Source organism: Chrysemys picta, chromosome 9, assembly GCF_011386835.1.
Source record: "Chrysemys picta bellii isolate R12L10 chromosome 9, ASM1138683v2, whole genome shotgun sequence".
In the NCBI taxonomy this organism is placed as follows: Eukaryota; Metazoa; Chordata; order Testudines; family Emydidae; genus Chrysemys; species Chrysemys picta.
Window position 1 is genome coordinate 101,811,578 of NC_088799.1, and position 24,982 is coordinate 101,836,559.

At 45.9% G+C, this 24,982-nt stretch overlaps 1 protein-coding gene across 1 annotated transcript in view; it reads right to left on the reverse strand.

Annotated features, from left to right (window-relative positions):
- Positions 1-9,955, reverse strand: part of IL13RA1 (interleukin 13 receptor subunit alpha 1) — a 31,044-nt gene extending 21,089 nt beyond the window's left edge. The window contains exon 1 of the mRNA XM_065556768.1: positions 9,697-9,955. Coding sequence (XP_065412840.1) covers positions 9,697-9,940 — 244 coding nt within the window. The 5' untranslated portion in view covers positions 9,941-9,955. The remainder of the gene's footprint in view (positions 1-9,696) is intronic.
- Between the last annotated feature and the right edge of the window lie 15,027 nt (positions 9,956-24,982).

Here is a 24,982-nt window from a genome sequence, read left to right on the forward strand (position 1 = left end):
CATTTTTTACAACTGTGAAATTGGTATGGCCCTAATCATAATCAACTGTCAGCCCTGATAGCCCTCTGTTCATCTGAGACTGGCACTGGACAGGAGTGCATGAACGGTCACCGCAAAAGGATGGTGCAAAGTCAGTTGTGGCAGTCAGCAGGTGTAGGTGTTTTCTTCTGAATGGGGGCAGATCTTCTTGCAAGAAGTTTGTATTGCTTATTTGCACTTATTGGAACCACTGCCAGCTTTGTGTGCAACAGGTTGTTTTCATAATCCTGCATGCAGTTTTAAGGGTAAAGGCATCTTGCCAAAGTTTCAGGGGAGCGATATAAGCCAACACATATAAATTAGATGTTAATGTGTGCCTAAAGCAACCACTAATGATACAGGTGGCTGTATTCAGCTCTAAATGAATGAGATATATATGCTGACTTCTGCCCCAAACTGCTGCACAATATTCTGCTGGAATGAATACTAGCACCAAGACAAGTATCAGGGGGTAGCCGTGTTAGTCTGAATCTACAAAAACAACAAGGAGTCTGGTGGCACCTTAAAGACTAACAGATTTATTTGGGCATAAGCTTTCATGGGTAAAAAAGGTTTGTAAAAAACATTTGCCTCTGCCCCTAGGAGGTTTCTGCTAGCTTCTGGATCAAGGCAGTGTGGCAAATGATCTTTTTCTTTAAGTACTCTAGATGGGACTAGTATGTTAAAGTGCAATGCAGTCTGACCCCTAAATAAGTGTCAACTGTCTGGAGAGGGAGTGGGTGATCCTCACCACAGACTCCAAGGGGTTGATTAGTCAACCGATTGTTCAGCTGGAAGGTCGTGGCTGCCATCTTAGACTAATTTACTGGAAGTCTCCACTGACCAAGGGAAGTGGCCAGAGCATGTGGGTCCTGGCTGAGTGACCCTTCGATATTATGTAGAGCAGTGGTTCCCAAAGTGGGGTTTGTGAACCCTTGGGGGTTCATGAAATGTATCAGGGGGCTCTCAGAAAAAAATTCTGTAATTGCAGACAGAGCTGTCCCAGGCAGCCTGAGCCCCGTGACTATGACTTCCTGTCAGAACAAGTTTAAGCTTTGTTGTAGTCATGCATTGTTTGCCAGGACTGCTCAAGACTCGAATGCTTGTGGGAGGAACTCTTTATTTGAGTTGGCTTCTTAAATACGTTCATGCTGTTTCACATCTGATACTCCTTGATGAAACATGCAGGAGGCTCAATCCAAGTGATATGAGCTACAGAAGTGAAATCTTGGAAAAGTGGTGCTGTTTTCATAATGTAATAAAATTAATAATGTAATGATAACTAATAATGTAATAATAAATAGTGTGTAATAAGCAGGGTGAATTTGATTTAAGTCACTAGTCAGGAAGACTCGATTTAATCATGGATTTCTACATAAAAGTGCATTCTTGTTGGTTGTTATAACCTTAATACATATTCTTCACAACTCAGAGATAGATGTAGGTTTCATTTTTAGAAGGTACACACTATACATTTTTAAACCGTGATTCATTTTGAAAACTTTTCAGATTAGTTTTCAGCTATATCAGAAAATTAATGATTGTTTGGTTATTTCATTTATCAAAGGTAATTGAAGCAGATATTTATGAAGTCATTGGGAGGTGAACTATCTCCAATTCAACAGGTTAATCATTAATATTTGGAGGATTTCTTGCCATGCTGTACTAGGAGGAAAACATCACCAGACAGACATTTAAATGGTTTTATTTAACTAAAACTACAATGTTATGTATTCTGGATTTTTTTTCTTTAACAGCAAACATATACTATTTTAACAAAACAAGCATATGAATTTTGAATTTAGTTAAACATTCACGTTTTTTAAAATCAGGTTTGTTTTTGTTAAAATTGTTTTTAACTAAAATAGTTAAATGAAATATTTAAAAAAATTAAATCAACTATGTCTGCTAGGTCAACATGAGAAACTTAAAATATTGGCTTTTGCAGCTAACTCAGTCACCTTCACCTTCATTTTCCTGTTTGTTCATAAGCTTGTTTTTCTTTTCCAGATTTCCTGCTTTTTCAGGTCCCAAACAATTTCTCAATTTGGAATGAATTAGTCCAAAGGAAGAAAATATTCTTTCTACACTGGCAGAAGAAGCTACTGCTGTTAAGTGAGATTATCACTTCAACAGTCTCTGAATCCAAGTGCTTAAGTGACTTCCACCAGTTCAATGGTGTGACTTTCTTTAAAACATCAGCAGCAAACATATATTTCTTGAATTTATTATATATTTCTTATTCCCAAACCAGGTCTCTTTTACAGCCTGCTGCCATTATAGGGTTTTCCCTTCTAGTGAGAGAATGGTATGGTAGATCTCAAGTCAATGAAGGCTACACTCAGGAAGACTTCAAGACTTCTGGAATATGCTGCTCAAACAGTTTCACTTTTGTTTCTACAGCCTGTCCCTTACCTTTTCACATTTATCTCCAGACTTCTTTTCCTTGTCCAGATCTATTCCGCCCCCAACTATCTTCTATTCATTTAACTTTTTGAAACTTTGCACTTTTAGAGAGAGATAAGGGAGTGACTCTGTGTACACAAATTTGCAGAGGGACAATAGGGTTGAGGTCTGTTCTCACCTCTCTATATTTATTTATTTAAAAACATTTTTTGCTGTTAACAAGCATGTTATCTCTGGAGACACAAATCCACAGTTTGAGAACTGCAAAATTAAGCATCTCTCATGGTACCTTCTAGACTGAGCACTGAGTCCCATTGGGTAGATAGAAAGATTAACCTAAATAATCTATACAGAAGCCCCTGGAACCTCATCAGATTGGGTCTCTGATCCATGAACTATTGGAACTCATTTACAAAACTTTTCTTAAACATTACATGAATACATTGTCTCATACTATAGAATTAGAATTTATAATCCCTATTCCATAATGAGATATCTGGGTTATAATGTATCTTAATTAAAACTATCTTTAGATAGGTTTTTTTCCCACAAAAAGCATTTGATCAAAAAAATCCAATTTAAATTAAAAAAATCTGTTTTGATTTTTTTTTTAAATCATGATTTTTATCCACCCTGGTAATAAGCATGTCATAAAAAACCCAAATTATTTCCAGGATCACTGCTTCTATAATTTATGCTCAGGTAAGGGAGAAAATCCCTGGAAATATTCATTTTTAGAAGGGGGTTTGCGAGATTTGATATTTTCGGGAAAGGGGTTTGTGGGTTGTTAAAGTTTGGAACCACTGATGTAGAGTTATCCATGTCAGCAAGACAGATAGCTTCCGCATATATACACACTTATCCAACCTCAGCCAGTTTGCTTATAAATGTATCTAGTTCTGTTTGAAAGACCTCCCACCAAGCTTTCTGAAAACTCCATCAGGCCTTCTGTAAACTGTTTGTTGTTAATAATCTGCATGCCTGTGGTGGTCAAAGAAAGCAGATGCTAAGATTTCAGAAAAGCTTCAAGTACTTTCTGCTCTTTGACCACTGGAGGCAGTTGCCTGGAAGATGAAAAGGTGATGTTGGGTGAAGAGCCTATAGCCCATCTCCTACTGTGAAAGCTGGGGGGTTGCCTTGGGTCACAGAGGAGTTATAGGTCAGTGACTGATGCCCACTCCATTAGATTCTCTCCACCTGTGTTGTTTTCAGGGTAACCCCAACAGACCTGATGGGAACTGAAGTCACCACAGTAAATGGAAAGACCTGGAAAGGTGGGTGGAGTAGAGATTGGCCAGTTAGCTGATGGAGGCTTGTAGATAATTAGTGCAAACTCATTCACCTTGATTGCCTGCGATGGCATTTGGACCAGATGTTAATACTGTGACAGAGGACAGCTCTTCTCTAACATAAGATGTCATCCCATACTGACTGCAATGGTGATGAGCCATGACAGCGTAGCCTGGAACTGAAACTTGCACATCAGTGGTAGAGTGCATCTCCTGAAGCAAGATTACACGTACTTCGAAGTTTGTATGTAGGTGGAGTTTGTAACTTTGCCGTTGCTGTATTTCAATATCGAGGGGATATCATCTTGAGAACCGGCCCTAGCGCTAGGGTTTGCCGTGCTGGCCCTGAAAGGGGACCCATTGGAAAATGGCTCTTTCAGGCGGATTGTTGCTTAAAACGTGAGCCTGTTCCACATTTTGTTTCCTTTCTTTTCCCTTTGCACTGCTTAGGGGGGATACCACAAGAAGGTAGCAGACATGCCCTGTTGGGCCCTATTCTGAAAACATTCACTACTGAGTGTGATCTCACTAAATCAATTAGTAGTCCTAGTTAAGTCTTTCGATATGACTTTCTACAGTAGTATCACATCTTGAAGTATTTGCAGAATTAATCCCCTAATTAACTGCAACCAGCACAGGAGGCATAAAATTTTTTTTTGTGGGGCACCCCAAGGGGTCTTTAAAAAATTCCAAGCTAAGAACTTTAATAGACATTCTTTTTAAAATTCTACAGCTTTCCTTTTAATAAAGCTTAATTTTAGGTTCACACACAACTATTTCACACTGCATGAAGCTGAAATTGTGTTTGCAAGATATAAACCTTGAATAAGTCTTATTAGCATAACAAATTTAACCTAATAAACTTCAAAAGTAATTTTCAGGTCTCATACTTCTATGTCAGCCTGTGGGGGGAAAATAGCTTAGGTGTAAAAAGCATGTACAGAATACACCTTCAGTGATTACTGAAGTCCCTCTCAATACTTCTATTATTAAAATATCAGACAGACAGTGGTTTGAACAGCAATTACCACAATCTTTTCAGCTTTCATGAATTTGGACCTATTCCACGTAAAGCATAGTTAAATTCTGATGCAAAATACTTGCATTAATTCTAAGTTACATTTGTATGTGCATTTAATTTCTGGTAAAAGCTGAGTCGTATATGTTCCTTTCCCAAAATCTGGGTGCTAGTTTGGGATCAGGCATGGTTAGGGCAGTCGGGGGAAGGACACAGGGATGGGTGACAGCTTTATGATCAAATACTGTAATTGGGCAAGCAAACACGTTCCTCTCGAATACTAGTATAGTTTGGAAGCTTCCATTTTGGAGCCACATCTCAGGACATGTGATGGGTTCAAGATTGTTTAGAACTGCAGAGGGATTGGATAACACAGCAGGATGGTTTACTTAATAGAAACCTCTGCTTTTGAATTCAGTCCCATTGTGATGTTTTATTTCTGCATCATCCCCATTACCATCCTCAGTTTGATATGCAGATCAGCTATAGCTGAAAGGATCTAAATTATAAAATACATATAAATACATGCCTGGGATATCCATCCCTTTTTCATGGCCTTTCTTTCCCTATAGCTCTCTCTGGCTAAACACCATAATACAAAGTAAAAGTAATCACAATCTCTGCAAAACAGTCTGTTTCTACTCAAATTTTTCTTCATTTAGCAACTTAATGATTCAATGTGATTTTACTTCACTCCACACTAAAGTGTTAACAATCAAGTAGAAAATAACCAACCTGATTAGATATTAATACATACTATTAAATACATATAGTTGGCACCCAATTTTCTATTTTAATATTAGTTCCAGGAACCAATCCCTGTAGCAAACCTTGTTGCCTACTCTGTCCCCATATCTACTCTAGCGACCCAACCACATCAGCCACACCATCAGGGTCTCATTCACCGGCACATCTACTAATGTTATATATGCCATCATGTGCCAGCAATGCCCCTCTGCCATGTATACTGGCCAAACCAGACAGCCCCTGCGTAAAAGGACATCAGGAATGGTAACATACAAAAGCCAGTAGGAGAACACTTCAATCTCCCTGGACATTCTACTACAGATTTAAAAGTAGCTATACTTGAACAAAAAAACTTCAGAAACAGACTTCAAAGAGAAACAGCAGAACTAAAATTCATTTGCACCATTAATTTGGGCTTGAATAGGGACTGGGAGTGGCTGGCTCATTACAGAAGCAGCTTTGCCTCTCCTGGATTGACACCTCCTCATCTATTATTGGGAGTGGACTACATCCACCCTGATCGAATTGGCCCGGTCAATGCTGGTTCTTCACTTACGAGGTAACCCCCTTCTCTTCATGTGTCATATAACGGCTGCATCTGTAATTTTCACTCCATGCATCTGAAGAAGTGAGGTTTTTTACCCATGAAAGCTTATGCCCAAGTAAATCTGTTAGTCTTTCAGGAGCCACCGGACTCCTTGATGATAACATTAAGATATCTAATGTAAAGAAATTACTATAGCTTTAGAAAGTTTGATGGATAATATTAGATGAGCTGGTAATGGCAGCCCAACAATAATTATGAAAGTGAAAGAAGAAGTAGATCAAAGATAGTACTTATCAATAATCGTGAGGGGATTCCAACTTTCTCTTAAGGAGAACAATACATTACATTTAAAACAAATATATAATTATTCATTATTTCCACTCTTCCAGGGGTGTGCACAATGATTTAGTGACAATTAAAATGGCACCCTTTTGAGCTGAAAAACTTTACAATAATAGGAAAAGAAAATCAATGGCTCAGTTCAAAGACCAAGATTTTTTCATTTCAGAAACCTGAAAAGAGAAGTATTTTATTTTTGCCCAAGATATATCATCAGTAAGACCTCCAGGAAGATTAACTGTAGAAGGGATTGATTCACTGACGTACTCTTGTTTCCAATACTTAACTCCCCAATATCAGAAATACCACCATTTATACAAAATACAAATTTGATTAAATATTGAACCTCTGCCTCCCCTCCCTCTGCACTCCACCAAAGTTATCCTTCTCTAACATCTGAGGCTTTAATGACTTCAGCTGGGTTCCACCTTGGCGTACAGGTCCCTATTTACAAGCAATTTGCAGAACTCAGAAGAGTTAGTATAGAAAATAATCTAGGTATAAGGCTAATATCCCACACGGAAGTTGAGAACTAATTAAGTTTTTTAGAACTAAATTATATGATGGAATTTACTCCTGAATGTTATTCCTTTGTACTTACCACAAACACATACACACACTTTTCAGATTGTTAATAAGAACAAGAAAAAAATTCTGATGGAAAAAGCAAACACAGGAACATCACTGAGATCAAATGTAGCCTCTACATACATTTAAGCATGTGGTCTTTTGAATCAGTATTTACACTCATGCTATGAAAACAGGGAATCCTTTAAAATTTAGATCGTTTAATTTTCATTTAAATTTTCAGTCACAGTATATTAACAACGTTTTTCCACTGAATTTCTTTTGTTAAAGGGACAGTCAACATGAAATTCTAGACACTTTAAAAAAATCCCCCAATGAGAGGTAGATTCAGACACTTGTTCTCAAATCTCTCTTCGCTGATTTTGTGGGTTTACAGATGTATTTTCCTATTTATTTGAAAAAACTAAAATAAAAAAAAAAGCTTGTTTCCTCTGTCACTGTGTGAGCCCCTCTGCTTCTGAAAAAGCAATGGGAAACTGACTATACAGAAAGTACTATCAAATGCACAAAGTAAAGAACGGGGTGCTGAATACTCAGTTTTCAAATGCACAACTGATGAAAGTTTTTTTCTTTAATTCTTTCCATTTTAGTAAACTTTGATGCTACTTGCCAGAGAAGCAGGTATGACATTTTTAGAAAAGTATGATTTTATTTTAAGGTGGTTGTGGCTGCAGCCACAGGAATTGGAGATCCAGTTTAAAGCCATCTTTTCAAATTGTTCTTTTCAAATGCCATCATAAAGGAAGGACGATCAGAATCTTAAATTTCTCCTCCCTACTTTATGATCTAGGAAGCAGTGGCTCTGAAGTCCTAATCTGGATTGCACATCACTTTCAAAATCTGCACGATCTCTAGGCAGTTTAGGCTGAAAAGTCGAAGTTCTTTGAACGGAAGGTGCAATCTAATGATCATCACACATCGAGAGAAATACAGGGACTAATCCTGCAAACAGCCACTACCTCCCGTCTTTACAAAGGGTTGCACAGGAGCAAAAAAGACTTGCGGTAGTAACCGTTTGCAGGACCACAGCGACCGCACACCTGGAGCTGGCGGGATTCAGGGATTGGGAACGGGTGGCCAGGTTTTTATTTTAGAAGAGGGAGAATTACGGCCCCGATCCTGCTCCGGGCGCGCGCTTGACTTGCTGGTCGGCCCTGGGACTAACCCCCCGCGCTAGGAGGGGCCGGTCCCGGGGTAAATCTTTGCCGCAGCCTGAAGCAACCGAGGTGCCGCGTTAAAGAGCCGTGCGGGGAACACACACACCCCCCGGCCGGGCGCGGGCCGGTCTCCGCAGGGGCGAGCCCGGGAGCAGGTTTAAACATTAACCGCGGCGACCAGCGCGCTGCCCTCCCGCCCCCGCCGGGGGTCAGCCGCCCCCTCGCCCCGCACCCCCCGGCCCCGGCCGCAGGAGCCGAGCGCTCAGCGCCCCGCCAGCCGAGCCCGGCTCCCCCCGCCCGCCGGCCCCGCACCTGCTTGGCCGCCCGTCGGGGCTCCGCCGTCCCGGCCGCGAGGCAGAGCGTCAGGCCGAGGAAGAGCCGGGCTCCGGCGGGGACAGCAGCGCCCATGTCCGCGTCCGGCAGCGCCGCCACCGCTCCGACCCGCTTCCCGGCGCTGCGGGGACGGGCCCAGACGGGAAGAGGCGCTCGGCGGCCCGCCCAGGTAACCCGAGCCGGGAAGGGAGCGGCCTCCGCCGGGCCCGGCCCGCCCCCCTCAGCCCTGTCAGCGCCGCCGCCCCCGCGGCCAGCCCCGGCCCCCTCAGGGCTTCCACCCCGCCGGCCAGCCCATTCCCCCACACACCCGCCCCCTCAGCCCTGTCAGCGCCGCCGCCCCCCGGCCAGCCCCTTCCCCACCCCGCCCTGCCAGCCCCGGCCCCATCAGGCTTCCACCCCCCCCACCCCCGCCCCCCTCAGCCCTGTCAGCGCCGCCGCCCCCCGGCCAGCCCCTTCCCCACCCCGCCGGGCCAGCCCCCGCCCCCCCCCCACACCCGCCCCCCTCAGCGCCGCCGCCCCCCGGCCAGCCCCTTCCCCACCCCGCCCTGCCAGCCCCGGCCCCATCAGGGCTTCCACCCCCCCCACCCCCGCCCCCCTCAGCCCTGTCAGCGCCGCCGCCCCCCGGCCAGCCCCTTCCCCACCCCGCCCTGCCAGCCCCGGCCCCATCAGGGCTTCCACCCCCCCCCACCCCCGCCCCCCTCAGCCCTGTCAGCGCCGCCGCCCCCCGGCCAGCCCCTTCCCCACCCCGCCCTGCCAGCCCCGGCCCCATCAGGGCTTCCACCCCCCCCCCACCCCCGCCCCCCTCAGCCCTGTCAGCGCCGCCGCCCCCCGGCCAGCCCCTTCCCCACCCCGCCGGGCCAGCCCCCGCCCCCCCCCCACACCCGCCCCCCTCAGCGCCGCCGCCCCCCGGCCAGCCCCTTCCCCACCCCCGCGGCCAGCCCCGGCCCCCTCAGGGCTTCCACCCCCCTCAGCCCAGCCTCCGTCCCCCACACACCCGCCCCCCTCAGCCCTGTCAGCGCCGCCGCCCCCCGGCCAGCCCCGGCCCCCTCAGGGCTTCCACCCCGCCCGGCCAGCCCCGGCCCGCCCCCCTCTGTCAGCGCCGCCGCCCCCCGGCCAGCCCCTTCCCCCACACACCCGCCCCCCTCAGCCCTGTCAGCGCCGCCGCCCCCGCGGCCAGCCCCGGCCCCCTCAGGGCTTCCACCCCCCTCAGGGCCGCCGCCCGCCCCGAGCCCGCCCACTGCCCCCGACTCTCACCCCTCGGCCCCCTCCGGGCCGCCGCCCTCACCTCCCGCTCCAGGCCCCCTCGCCAGCCTGCGGGGTCCTGGGCCCCCCGGCCTGCAGAAAGGGTTGAAATGGTTCCGAGGGGCGGAGCAGTTTGAATACGGGACAGACCCTTGGGAGAATTGCCCTGGCTGCCTGCGGGCACTGGAGCTGGAGGGAGGCAGAAAGCCAAGCAAGCCCCTAAGGGAAATGGCGGGTCCCTACAATGTCTTGACATAAAACAAGGGCCTTTTTTCCCCCAGCTGGTTTCCCCTTATTTCCCTTCCACAACGGTGGTTACTTTGTACCCCACCCCTAGGGCTATAGTCCTGACTCGAGAGATGATCACCTTCCCCCCACCAGGGATCATAAAGCTTCCCCTACTCCTCCCCGAGAATCCCCACTCCCACCTGTACTCTCTGCTCCTACCTACCCGCCAGCCCGCTCCCCTACAACCCCACTTCTAGACATCCTAGACCAGGGGTTCTCACAGTGGGGGGCAGGACCCCTTACGGGGTCATGAGGTTATTACATGGGGGTCACGAGCTGTCAACCTCCACCTCAAACCCTGCTTGCCTCCAGCATTTATAATGGTGTTAAATCTATTAAGTGTTTAATTTATTGGGGGGTAGGGTGGTCACATTCATAGGTCTGCTGTGTGAAAGGGGTCACCAGTAAAAAAAGTTTGAGACCCACTGTCCTAGGCCAATCTATCATACCCTCACAGACCCTAAAACAGGGGTGGGCAAATTACAGCCCACAGGCCACAGCCGGCCCACGGGACCGTCCTGGTCACCCCTGGCCCCTCTCCTGCTGTTCCCCTCTCCTGCAGCCTCAGCTCACTTGCTCCACCGCTGGTGCAATGCTCTGGGTGGCAGGGCTGTGAGCTCCTGGGGCAGCGCAGCTGCAGAGCCCAGCCTGACCCGGTGCTCTGTGCTGCGTGGTGGCAGCGTGGCCCAGCTCCAGCCGGGCAGCATGGTTGTAGCGCTGCCAGCCACCAGTGCTCCAGGCAGCGTGGTAAGGGGGCAGGGAGCAGGGGGTGTTGGATAGAGGGCAGGGAAGTTCAGGGTGGTGGTCGGGGTGTGGATGGTGTTTGGGGGGAAACGGGGTTGAAGGGGGGCAGGGGTCCCCGGCGGTCAGTCAGGAAGGAGGGGGGGTTGGAGGGGGCAGTCAGGGGACAGGGAGAAGGGGTGGTTGGATGGGGCAGGGGTCCCAAGGGGGCCATCAGGAATGAGAGGAGTGGTTGGATGGGGCACGGAGGTCCGGGGGTGATCGGGGACAGGGAACGGGAGTGTGTGGATGGGGCAGAGGTCCCCGGGGGGCTGTCAGGGAATGGAGGGGTTGGATGGGGCAGGAGTCCTTGGGGGGGCAGATAGGAGATGGGGGCCAGGTCACGACCCCCTCCCCTAACCAGCCCTCCATGCAATTTACGAAACCCAATGCAGCCCTCAGGCTAAAAAATTCCCCGCCCCAGCCCTAGAATTTATCTTGTCCACCCACTACTTCAAATTCATGTATTTTCCACCCCCATCTTACTACTCACCTTGTACTACAAACATTTTTCCTCATACTGACCATATGGATAATCTCATTCAGGAATAAACTAATTAATCCTTATACCGTATGACTTCACACCTGTAGCTGATTCACATTAACTTTCCTGAGAGTTCCTGTATAGGCAAGGTGTTAGGCAGACTTTCTAACTGTCCACAGACACCTATCCTCTGCTTCAGAGTTCAGACCCTATATTACAGCTACAGCCCTGCAGCTGTTGCACCATAGTGTAGATGCTTCTGATATCATCAATGTAGTTATCTACCTTTCAGAGAGATGGTTCCTAGGATGACAGAAGAATTCCATTGACTTAGCCACATCTACACCCCGTGTTAGGTTGTCTTAACTGCAGCACTCAAGGCATGAAATTTTAAAGTATAGAGGTCACAAGCCCCTTGCTGTAAGAGGGCCTGATTCTATTTTTAGGATATGCACTGTCACTACAGCAAAACAGCTACCGTCCCGCAGCTGTGCCACCATAGTGCAGGTGCTTCCTATATTGATGGCAGGGGTTGTCTATCAATGTAGGTAATCCATCTCTCCAAGAGGCAGTAGCTAGGTTGACAGAAGAATCCTTCTGTGAACCTAGGAATGTTCTACACTGGGGGTTAGGTCAACCTAACTGTGGTGCTCAGGGCACAACATTTTTCACAGCCCTGAGTCATGTAGCTAGGTCAGCCTAACTTTTAGGACTAGCCCAGGCCCTACTTACACCAGTACTGCCTCAGTATAATTCCACTGACTTCAATAGTTATTCCTGATTTACACCTTGAACATACATGAGATTAGAACTAAAGGAGATTGTAAACTCTGTGGGACAAGAACCATTTTTTGTGCTGTATTTGTACAGTAACTAACATCCCAATGTGCTAGGTGCTACCACAATACAAATAATGATAAAAGTCTAGCCCATAGAGAACTTTGGGTAATAATTTTAAACTGCTGATGGACCTAAAAGTGAATTAGCTAAAATTCTCCTTGTTCCTAAACCTGTAAAACTGACATTCTGTAGTCCAGGGTAGGCAACCTATGGCACTCGTGCCGAAGGTGGCATGCGAACTGATTTTCGGTGGCACTCACACTGCCCAGGTCCTGGCCACCGGTCCCGGGGGCTCTGCATTTTAATTTAATTTTAAATGAAGTTTCTTAAACATTTTAAAAACCTTATTTACTTTACATAGAACAATAGTTTAGTTATATGTTATAGACTTATAGCAAGAGACCTTCTAAAAAGGTGAAAATGTATTACGGGCACGCGAAACCTTAAATTAGAGTGAATAAATGAAGACTTGGCACACCACTTCTGAAAGGTTGCCGACCCCTGGTATTCTGACTTGCAAAACTCTTCAGTCAGGGAGTTGAGTAAGTGTTCATTAGCATTCATAGCCATTTTGGGAAAAGGGAAGCTGACCCTTTTCTTCTAGGGTGTGGAATATCCTGTTTGAATATTGCATTTTTCCTGATTTTTTTTTTTAAATTATTGTGGGACAAGAAAAGAAGCAGGTCTAGGGAACCTCCCAATCCCTGTAAAATGGTATCCACTACAAGCTAAATAAAAACACTGTAGCTTAATTTACACGCACTGGAACATGTGTCAGGCTTTCACTGCTAGGTTTCTGACAGGGCACTGCCTGTTAGCGCAGAGCTTCTGGAACTACAGCGCTATGGCATCCTCCCAATCTCCACCCTTACTAAGCACTACACTGTATAGTTTCTCACTTCTGCTTTCTTTTTCCATCCACTCACTCACTCTCAGAGCAGCAACAGCATCACAGATTACTCCAGTCCTCGACTCGCTGTCCTGCCTCCCAGATCTTTGCTGTATTTATTTTCTCAACCCAGCTCCCAGCATGTTGCATTCCTCTCTGCTCCAACAACATACCAGACTTTCCCACTATCCCACATATTGGATGGCAGTCACGTCCCTTCCAGATTTCATTACTCTCTAATCTGAGACTTCAGATTCCTGGGTCTCCTTGGTGTTGACTCCTGTCCCGCCTCTTGTGGTTCCAATTCCTGGAATAAAAGATCCCTTCACTTCCCGTCCCAGCCTCCTTCCTTCTCACTGCTGACAGTCTTCTTGGACATATTTACAAGCTCTGCTGGAGTCAGAGGTGCTTTTGTGGGACTACCATGAAACACTATTCCTGGCAGACTGTTTTTCTTTTCTAGCTCTTCCCCTCTCCTCCCTCAGTTTTGACTCTAATTTCTCTCTCTTGTTTTCTTTCCTCTTGTTGTCTCTTCCCAGGCACACTGACTTTAATTTATCCCATGTTACTGTATTGTCCTCAGTAGAGTTACATTAGCAATGAATTTGGCTCCATATATTCTTTACGTTCTCCTTCCCCCCGGGCCAAAAAGCCCAACAGGTGTTTCAAACCAAGGTTAATTGCTATATTTCATTTAATTGTACAGTTATCACTGTATGATTAATTTTAAATTCAGCCTGTTCTTGCAGTTTGGAGGATAGAATGTGTATTACATGGGGGGGGGGGGGGGGAAAACTGCCACCCTACTTTAAAAGAATACTATTAAGGTTGCAAAGTCAAGCACCCAAAAGTGAGGAAATGTTAAAGAAAGATTGCCTGTGCAGGTTTAATTCAGCTCCCTTGTATATATACACACATTCTGATATAATCTTTAATTAAATGATCACATACTCTAGCTTTCATAGGATCCTTCCTATAAGTTTGGCAAAGCTATAAGCAACCCAAACCAGGCTTTTATAAGGGTAAGTGTTGAGTAGCCTTAATAGGTGGTACTACCAGCCCCACCTTTAATGTGTAAATCCCAGCAGGAATGCCAGGCACATCAAAGGCAGCATACATCCTGAAAAGAAGAATTCAGAATATAAAAATATTTTGGATTGGCTTAAATACCCTCATAAAAGTAATAGTTTGGGTTTCTGTAAGACCAAATTCCACCATTCTTACTCATGCTGAGTAGTGCCTTACTGGATGAATAGTTCCACTGAAAACAATTTTTTTTAACATGCATAGCAAAGTACTACATCAGGGTGAATAAAGGTAACAAAATTGGGCCATGTTGTTTTCCTTAAACAAAACCAGGCAAATTGAACAATTTTGTATGAGCCAAACATTTTACCCATTGATCACCTTTCTAGAGACTCCATCTTGTTCTCTTTACTTGAGGAACTAGGAGTTTTGCATACATGCAAAATTATAGCCTGTGGGTCTTATTCTGGTGCCATGCAATTCAACAGCAAACTCCAGTGGATTTCAGAGGTGTAGATTCATAGATCAAATCTCTGACTTAAGCAATGCATTGTGTAGTTTTTTTCTGTTGTGGCTTTCAAGTTATGAGCCACGCTTGCTTGCACTGAGTTACTCGCTATGACCATACACCTGTGCTTTGTTGAAGTTTAGGCCAGTAGACCCAATCACTAGTCTGGGACAAACAAGCAATCAGCCATACACAGTTCAGTTTGTAGCTCACTTTATTCCTCACCACACAAACAAAAAGCAACAGTCCTGTTCCTGAGTGAGATTGTGGGACCCTTTAGTAGCTCAAGGGTCTCAACTTCACCCAGCCTAATGGGTTCATAGGGGCTGTTTTAACTTACCTTCTCCCAGCCTTCTGCTACCACAAGCATCTTATCAACGCTCTTAGGGAGCTGTATCCTTCAGCTGGAAATCAGTCCCAATCACTAGATTCTGTACAGCTGAGTTGGCTGATTCTCGGCACTTGCTTGCTGGGCTTCTCTCCAGAACAGGGCTGGCTGAGAGGTCCCTGACCCTTAATGGTATGTCTACCCTGCAATTTAAAACCGGTGGCTGGCCCATGCCAGCTGACTTGGGCTCATGGGGCTTGAGCTAAGAGGCTGTTTAATTGTGGTGTAGACATTCAGGCCTGGGCTCTCAGACCTTGTGAGGGGGTTTGGGAATTTCTACACCTCAGTTAAGCAGCCCCTTAGCCCAAGTCAGCTGGCATGGGCCAGCTATGGTTGTCTACGCACAGTGTAGACATATCCTAAAGGGACAGACTGCCCTGTTACAAAGTTGTAATTCACACAGAATAGATTGCACAATTGAATTCAATGACAAGGATACAGTTTAGGGTGTACAATCTTATAAAATGTAAAACTACCAAAAAAGCTAGTCTCTCTGAGTAAACTATATTTTAAAATATACCAGTTTTACAATTTAAGATGTATTCAGGTAGAAAGCAGCTGAATTTGGTTTCTACAGTAAGTGACATGTAAGAGAAAATAACACAATAGAAACAGGACATGGAACATGCTAGTAGGAATTAATGGAAAATTCTCAGAATGGAGAGGGGTAACTAATGGTCTTCCCCAAGGGTCAGTCCTCGGACCAATCCTATTCAACTTATTCATAAATGATCTGGAGAAAGGGGTAAACAGTGAGGTGGCAAAGTTTGCAGATGATACTAAACTGCTCAAGATAGTTAAGACCAAAGCAGACTGTGACGAACTTCAAAAAGATCTCACAAAACTAAGTGATTGGGCAACAAAATGGCAAATGAAATTTAATGTGGATAAATGTAAAGTAATGCATATTGGGAAAAATAACCCCAACTATACATACACTATGATGGGGGCTAATTTAGCTACAACAAGTCAAGAAAGAGATCTTGGAGTCATCATGGATAGTTCTCTGAAGATGTCCACGCAGTGTGCAGAGGCGGTCAAAAAAGCAAACAGGATGTTAGGAATAATTAAAAAGGGGATAGAGAATAAAACTGAGAATATATTATTGCCCTTGTATAAATCGATGGTATGCCCACATCTCGAATACTGCATACAGATGTGGTCTCCTCATCTCAAAAAAGATATACTGGCACTAGAAAAGGTTCAGAAAAGGGCAACTAAAATGATTAGGGGTTTAGAACGGATCCCATATGAGGAGAGATTAAAGAGGCTAGGACTTTTCAGCTTGGAAAAGAGGAGACTAAGGGGGGATATGATAGAGGTATATAAAATCATGAATGGTGTGGAGAAAGTGGATAAGGAAAAGTTATTTACTTATTCTCATAATACAAGAGCTAGGGGTCACCAAATGAAATTAATAAGCAGCAGGTTAAAAACAAATACAAGGAAGTTCTTCTTCACGCAGTGTACAGTCAACTTGTGGAACTCCTTATCTGAGGAGGTGATGAAGGCTAGGACTATAACAGCGTTTAAAAGAGAACTGGATAAATTCATGGTGGTTAAGTCCATTAATGGCTATTAGCCAGGATGGGTAAGGAATGGTTTGGGGGCCAATCTAGCCTCTGTTTGTCAGAGGGTGGAGATGGATGGCAGGAGAGAGATCACTTGATCATTGCCTGTTAGGTTCACTCCCTCTGGGGCACCTGGCATTGGCCACTGTTGGTAGACAAGATACTGGGCTAGATGGACCTTTGGTCTGACCCGGTACGGCCGTTCTTATGTTCTTATAATTACTAGTTTAGGTCCTGATCCTTTAAGCACCTGTCTTTGCACGATGGGGGCAGGGAGAGGGCTTAGATAGCATCTTTCCTATATAGCCTTTTATACCTCTATATGTATGGTTTCCAGATGAGAAGTCAGTACCATTGAATTCATTTTGCAGTAATTCTTGATAGATATTATTTGCTACAAATAGCTGGTGGCTTGTTAATGTCCATGACCATAAACCATATAAAGAATTGTAGTCTCCTCCATGAAGAGGTTGCTTACGTAGGGATCTTGCAAGACTTGGAGATATCACTGTGGAGCCAGTTATAGTCTCTTTCTCTTCTCTGTGGGCAGCAGGAGACTAGACAGTGAGGGAAAGAAAGGAGACAAAGGATAATTAGGGCCGGTGCAAGGATGTTTCACGCCCTAGGCAAAACTTCCACCTTGCGCCCTCCCTCCCCCCCGAGCCCTGCGGCAGCTCCCTGCCCTGAGGTGCCCCCCCCGCAGCAGCTCCCCACCCCAGCTCACCTCTGCTCCGCCTCCTCCCCAAGCACGCCGTCGCTGCTCCACTTCTCCCGCCTCCCAGGCTTGGAGGCCAATCAGCTGTTTGGTGCCACATGCCTGGGAGGGAGAGAAGTAGGGCGGGGCGGCATGCTGTGGGAGGAGGCGTAGCAGAGGTGAGCTGGGGCGGGGAGCGGTTCCCCTGCGTGCCGCCCCCCCCCTTACTTGCTGCAGGCGGCCCTCCCCACACCCCCCTGCCCCAGCTCCCTCCGCCGAAATGCAGACGGCGACCAGGGCGGCCGAAGATCTGGCTGCTGCAGTCGCCGCCGAAGAAAATGCCACCCCCGAAATGCTAGTGCCCTAGGCGACCGCCTAGGTCGCCTAATGGGTTGCACTGGCCCTGAGGATAATCATCTTTACCTCCCCCACTGGTTAAACAGAACTTGAGGAGCTTTATACAGAGGGATGGCATCTGGGGAGCTGTGTGGTGGACTGTTGAGGCCTGGAGGTTCAGTGGCACTTAACTGAGGGAATATAGGTCTTGGGTGCAGAACTGTCACCTAGAGTCCCACAAAGTGACCTAGCTGACAAATGCTCCACAGCAGCTGGAGGGCCCAGAAGAGGCAATGTGTCACCTGAGTGAGGGGTGAAAGAAAGGGTTACTGTAGGACATAAAGGGTTACATTTGTTTAGACAGAAAAAAATACACATTTTTGTAAGTTATGTAAAGTGCAGGTTTGTTAGCCTTTGTGGGAAGGCCTTGAAAGAATATGGATTAATTAGAAAAACTGGACCTGAAAGGTAACTGATAAGACAGACGGAAGTAGAGGCTCCAATTAACAGGGATAGTTAATAATAGGAAAGAATGATGCATTTGAACCAGCATCAAACCCTAAATTTCCCCAAAACCTGGTTTTTAGCTAAGTTAGCAACAGGCAATAACACCACTAGTTAATTGCTAATACATGTCTGAACAAGTTGGAGCAAACGACTGTGGGTCTAAATATCCCTGGGGTTAGCCCAGTTGTAAGCATCTTGATCCAATGGTTATAAATGTTTTTTTACTGTTTGGCTGTAGGAAATTGCTTATTATTTAGGTTTTTTAGACATGTTTAGAATGATTGTATAAATGTCATTTGGCTTTTGGATTTAGTAAATTAATGTATGGTTAAATTAGTGTCCTGATAATTCCTTGCATAAATAATTCCAGCAAATACTGCCAGCAGAAGCATTGCCAGAAAGTTGCTCCAGCGGCTGAATGCTGTTCATACTCAGCAAGCCCTGTCAATGTCAGGCTTCCTTCCTTAACCCCATGGGAGCTGGATCCATTTCGCAGCACAGAAAAAGCTATGTCTAACTTTGATCAGCTGTTACAAGCTTGCAAGTATCCAATAAGCATGGGATTTCATTCTGACCTCAGATACACCAATTGTAAAGCCAGGATAACTACATATATTTCAGATTTACCCTGAAGTAGCTGAGATCAGCATCGAGCCCCTTAATTTTAGATACCTGAAGTGGGCAGTCAGGGTAAATATATTCCAAGACAACAGACTTTGGGGCTCAGAATCTGTAACTGCAAGATGCAGCAAAAACTGGATCACTACCCTACTGAGTCTTCTCCAGGCAAGGAAGGAGGTCAATTTGCTGCCATCCTCTCCTTTCTAGGGGAACCATACCGTATTTCCAGTTAATCTGGGCTCCTGCCTGGCTTTACTCAGGAGATTCCCTGGTGAGTGTAGCTCTAGTAACACTGTGTGGCATGCATGTTCCTCTGGAGCTGTCTGAATTAGTGTCAACTACCTCAGCCTGCACCCCCCACTAAGTGACTTAGCATTATTTATCATTCATTTGGAGTCCCTAGACATTTGGGGGGGGGGGGGGGGGTTGGCATAGTAATCTGGGGTTGTGGGAATTATAGACAAGTACGCATTTGTCCTAATTCTGCTTTCACAAGTTTTACAGTGGTGTAGCTATTAACTTTAAAAAACAATATTCTAGTTCTATATTGGCATAAACAAAAGCAGAATCAGGCTCAGTAAGTAAAAGATTCACTGTAGTGCAGAGTGTACCACTAGTTTTTCCTGTCCTCTTTCTATAACCCTTTTAGTGAGCCTTAGTGAAATGTCCTCTCTCTGGGTCACCGGAGGTGTGAGTTTGCTCCCAGTTCCTGTGCTGGATTATGGATTCCAAGGAGGAGGAACCAGGAACAGGTAATGGTCTTGTTGGAAAACTAGATTTTAGAATTCTCTGGAGTTAGCTTTTGTATATTACTAGGTGTCATCACCACATTAGTTAGCAATTTAGCTGAACAGGATATGCTATCCTATCATCACACAGAGAACCAAGGTCATGGAATCATAGACATGTAGGGCGAGAAGGGATCTCGTGAGGTCATCTAGTCCAGCTCCCGGCGCTGAGGCAGGACCAAGTAAACCAAGACCAGCCCTGCCAGGTATTTGTTCAACCTGTTCTTAAAAACCTCCAGTGATGGGGATTCCACAACCTCTCTTGGAAGCCTATTCCAGTGTTGAACTACCCTATAGTTAGAAAGTTTCTCCTAGTATCTAACCTAAATCTTCCTCGCTGCAGATTAAACCCATTAAACCCGTCCCCTTTATAGCAGCCCTTTACATCCTTGAAGATTGTGCTGAGCTGGCTTCTGCGGAATTAGTTTTCTTACTGGAACTGACATATGTATTTCTGATTAAACAGCCACAGCTCATTTTACACAACACTTTGAATAATGTAGTTATATCAAGCTATGGATGAGCCAGGTTAATCAAGTCTCCAGTGATGCTTGTTGGAATTTACACTCCTTTTAAAATCAAGATATATTGTCTCTGCTCCCTTCTCCAGCCACTAGGCCAGCAACCTTATCAAAGAAGATAATTAAGTTGGTTTGGCATGATTTGTTTTTCACAAATCTATGTTGGCTAGTCCTCATACCCGTTATCCTCTAGTTGCACACAAATTGATTGTTTAATAATTTGTTCCTGGTCCTGCTGAGATTAACTGGGAGTTACACAATATATTACTGAACCGCAAGATCAGATGTCAGGAGGACTTTTATCAAGGAGTAAGTAGCGGCACATGTTAAAGGAGATAGACATCCAGGACCACAAATTTTAAACCCAGCATGCCTGACTCTATAAGTTAGCCTTCCAAAGTGGACAAACTGAACATCATGCAGTTTACTGTGTATGGGTACTGTCTACCCCTTGTCCATCACCAACTTTTTCCTCTTCTCTCTTGAGCCTTTTTTTTTTTTTTGGCCAGATAATTATCACCTTCCTCCTCTGAGGTGACTGCATTTCAGTGGTGCCATAACTGGTTAAAAGATAGGAAATAGGATAGAAATAAATGGTCAGTTTTCAGAATGGAGAGAGGTAAATAGTGGTGTCCCCCAGGGGTCTGTATTGGGACCAGTCCCATTCTACATATTCATAAACAATTTGGAAAAAGGGGTAAACAGTGAGGTGGCAAAATTTGCAGATGATACAAAACTACTCAAGACCCGTTAAGTTACAAGCAGATTGGGAAGAGCTACAAAAGGATCTCTCAAAACTGGGTGACTGGGCAACAAAATGGCAGATGAAATTCAGATGATAAATGCAAATAATGCACACTGGAAAACATAATCCCAACTATACATATAAAATGATGGGGTCTAAATTAGCTGTTACCCCTCAAGAAAGAGATCTTGGAGTCATTGTGGATGAAAACATCCACTCTATGTGCAGTGGCAGTCAAAAAAGCAAACAGAATTTTGGGAATCATTAAGAAAGGGATAGATAATAAAGGCAGAAAATATCATATTGCCTCTATAAATCCAAGGTATGCCCACATTTTGAATACTGGTTCAGAAAAGGGCAACAAAAATGATTAGGGTTATGGTACAGCTTCCATATGAGGAGAGATTAATAAGACTGGGACTTTTCAGCTTGGAAAAGAGACAACTAAGGCGGGGATATGATAGAGGTCTATAAAATCATGACTGGTGTGGAGAAAGTAATAAGGAAGTGTTATTTACTCCTCCTCATAACACAAGAACTAGGGGTCACCAAATGAAATTAATAGGTTACAGATTTAAAACAAACAAAAGGAAGTATTTCTTCACATAACGCAAAGTCAACTTGTGAAATTCTTTGCCAGAGGATGTTGTGAAGGCCAAGACTATAATAGGGTTCAAAAAAGAACGAGATAAGTTCATGGAGGATAGGTCCGTCAGTGGCTATTAGCCAGGATGGGCAGGGATTGTGGGCAGGGATTCTGTTTGCCAGAAGCTGGGAATAGACAACAGGGGTCGGATCACTTGATGATTACCTGTTAATTCCCTCTGGGGCACCTGGCATTGGCCACTGTTGGAAGACAAGTTACTGAGCTACATGGACTTTTTGTCTGACTCAGTATGGCTGTTCTTATGATAGGGTCACAGGAGAAGGCCCTTTCTCATGTGGGTTGTTGTCTTACCGAAACCAGTGGGACTATTTGAACATATAAGGACTACAAGAGAGAGGCCCCCAGTTTGCAGTGTGCTTTGGGATTGAGATGAAAGGTGCTATGTAGATTATAAAATACAATAACTCCTCACTTAACGTCGTCCTGGTTAACGTTGTTTCGTTGGTATGTTGCTGATCAATTAGAGAACACGCCTGTTTAAAGTTGCGCAATGCTCCCTTATAAAGTTGTCAGCCGCCTGCTTTGTCCACTGCTTGCAAGAAGAGCAGCCCATTGCAGCTAGCTGGTGGGGGCTTGGAGCCAGGGTGGGCTGGCAGCCCCCTATCAGCTCCCCGCTCCCCTAAGCTCCCTGTGTGGCAGCCGCCCAGCAGGCTATCAATTGCCGGCAGTTCAGGTGTCCCTCCCCCCACTGCCCTGTGCTGCTCCTGTCCTCTGCCTTGGAGCCTCCTGCTTGCTGTGCAGGGGGTGGGGGGAAAGAGGGGTGCTGATATCAGGGTGTCCCCGCCTGCCACTCATCTCCACAGAGCATGGGCAGGACAGGTCAGTACGCAGGAAGCTGCAGCTGCTGTCTCAACTTGCTGATCTACTTAAAAAGGCAGTGTACTTAGAGTGGGGTCAGCGTACTTAAAGGGGCAATGTGTGTCTCTCTCTCACACACACACATGCCCCTCCCCGCCCCTCGGAAAGTGGAGGGAGTGGTGTGCTCAGTGGGATAGCGTTAGGGTGACCAGATGTTCCGATAAAATCGTGACTGTCGCGATATTTAACCCTTTGTCCTGTGTCCCGATCAATGTACGATCAGGACACCATTTTCCCGATATTCAGGTAAGGAGGCGAGCGGGAGGGAGGCGCTGACCCCATGGGTGCTCCCCACCCACAGGGAAAAATTGCAGCCAAACTCCCCCCTTCTCGCCTCCTCCTCCCCCTCCTCCCCCCAGCGCACCATGTCCCCACTCCTCCCCCCCTCCAGTGCTTCCTGTCGCCTAACAGCTGTTTGGCGGTGCTTAGCGCTTTCCAGGAGGGAGGGGAGAGGAGTGGGTACATGGCGCGCTCAGGGGAGGAGGCGCAGAAGAGGCAGGGCAGGGGCGGGGACTTGGGGGAGGGGGTGGAATGGGGGCAGAGCGAGGGCGGTGCAGGGGTGGGAAGAGGTGGGAAGAGGTGGGGGGTGGGTGAGCACCCACCCGGCAGAGGGGAAGTCAGCGCCATAGGAGTGAGTGGCAGGCGGGGGGGGGGGGTGAAGAGGTGAGTGAGCGAGCGGGTGGGGAGGTGAGCGGTGGGTGGGGGACTGAGGAGCGACGCAGCAAGCCAGTGGCAGGCCGGGGGATGAGGAAGGGCACGGTGGGGTGGCTGAGTGGGGAGGGGCAGGACCTGGGGCAGAGCCTGGGAGGAGCAGGGGTGGACTGTGGGTGGGGCTGATGGCACCCTAATGTGTCCCAATATTTTAGTGTGATGATCTGGTAACCCTAGATAGCGTGGCTTCATCACTGTTCGTTTCCGCAGGGAATGTTTGTAGCCACTGCCATGTCTCTGTTGTATATCCTCTCTCCATTTGTGCTGCCTTGTAGGGTGTGAGGCTACATTAACAACAATGTGTTAACCTTTGAGGGCTCAGCCAAGTGCTAGTTCATCATTTAGCAGCAAAAACAACGAGGAGTCCTTGTGGCACCTTAGAGACTAACACATTTATTTGGGCATAAGCTTTCGTGGACTAAAACCCACTTCATCAGCTGCAAGGCATTCCCTGGGAAATATCCCACCCTCTGATGCCACCACCTCAACCAAACTTCACAATCATCATCGCTGTGTACAGTATTAAATGGTTTGTTTAAAACTCTGTGTGTGTGTGTCTGGTGAAAAAAATTTCCCTGGAACCTAACCCCCTCATTTACGTTAATTCTTATGGGGAAATTGGATTAACATCATTTTGCTTACAGTAGCATTTTTCAGGAACATAACTACAACATGAAGCGAGGAGTTACTGTATATCTGAAACTGTGCTGTTTATGCTCAGGAGGCTTCTAGAACATCGCAAACACATCAGAGTATAAATGTTCTCACGTTCACCCTTTTCCATCTGCCTACATGTCCAATAAACATCTCTCCTACACTTCAAGTGGAAATTTAGGAAACTGAGCAATGTATGAGAAGAAATTTTGGATTGCTTGAATCCAGATCAAATAGCTCTTGCTGAAAAGTGTAATTCTGAAGTTAGTTGGCTTGAAAGCATTAGCTTCTAAACTATCCTTAGAAATAGATAGAAGCCAGTGGTATGTTTCAGAGGGAAACATGTTGGTATTTGTTTCATAAGCATAATAATTCTGTTCCATGCAGGCATATAGATACACTCTCAAACAAAAGTGCTGACATATGTTATCTTCCTGCATCTCCTTTTCCTTAGTTATCTGGCTCACAACACAAAACATCAAAACGGCTCCTGATATTGTGAGAAGTTGAGTGCCCTCAATGCCCATTGACAACATTCTACATCCTGCTCATTCTGACCCTAAGTGCATGTTGTGTCTGCAAAATATGGAGGTGGGAACAAAGTATTATTTGCCTGCAAACAGTTGAGTGTTTGCATAATTACCTGTTTGTTCCTGCACATGTGTATGTTGCTGGCATAATATATATTGTTGAAAACTCTCTCCAGAATAGGGAATATAAAGCGACCAAGAACAATCACATTGGCATCACCAGGAACAGCATCAGCAATAACGATTAGTGTGGCTATGGCATGTGAGATAGCATCAGTACATACAGCTTGGAAACTTTTTTGCTATATTGCTTTCTGTCCCTGTGTAACCAGAACATGTTTTCAGTACTGCTGGTTGCTTTTATTGGACAGATAAGGCCATTCATTGCAGTCACTGATAAACATCTTTATCTTTTCAAAGCATAAATTGGAACGGGCCCACTATCTGTCCTTAAACATTCTTCAAAGAAAGCTGATGACCAAGATGGTAATGACTATAACTAAATGTACTAATCTCTCTTCCTCTTTCTGTGAAACTAAATTTGGATCCTGGCTGGAACACAAGCACGTACAAGCAGAAATATGATCTGTTTGTGAAACAGGAGTATCTATATTTTGCTTACTACTAAAAGTAATGGAACTCTCAGAGCCGGCTCCAGGCATCAGCTTGCCAAGCAGGTGCTTGGGGCGGCCACTCCGGAGAGAGGCGGCACATCCAGCGGACGGTCCCTTACTCCCGCTTGGAGCGAAGGACCTCCCGCCGAATTGCCGCCACAGATCGCGATCGCGGGTTTTTTTGTTTTGTTTTTTGTTGTTTTTTGCGCCGCTTGGGGCGGCAAAAGCCCTGGAACCGGCCCTAGGAAGTCTCATAATCTCCTTCCCAGGGCACTCTA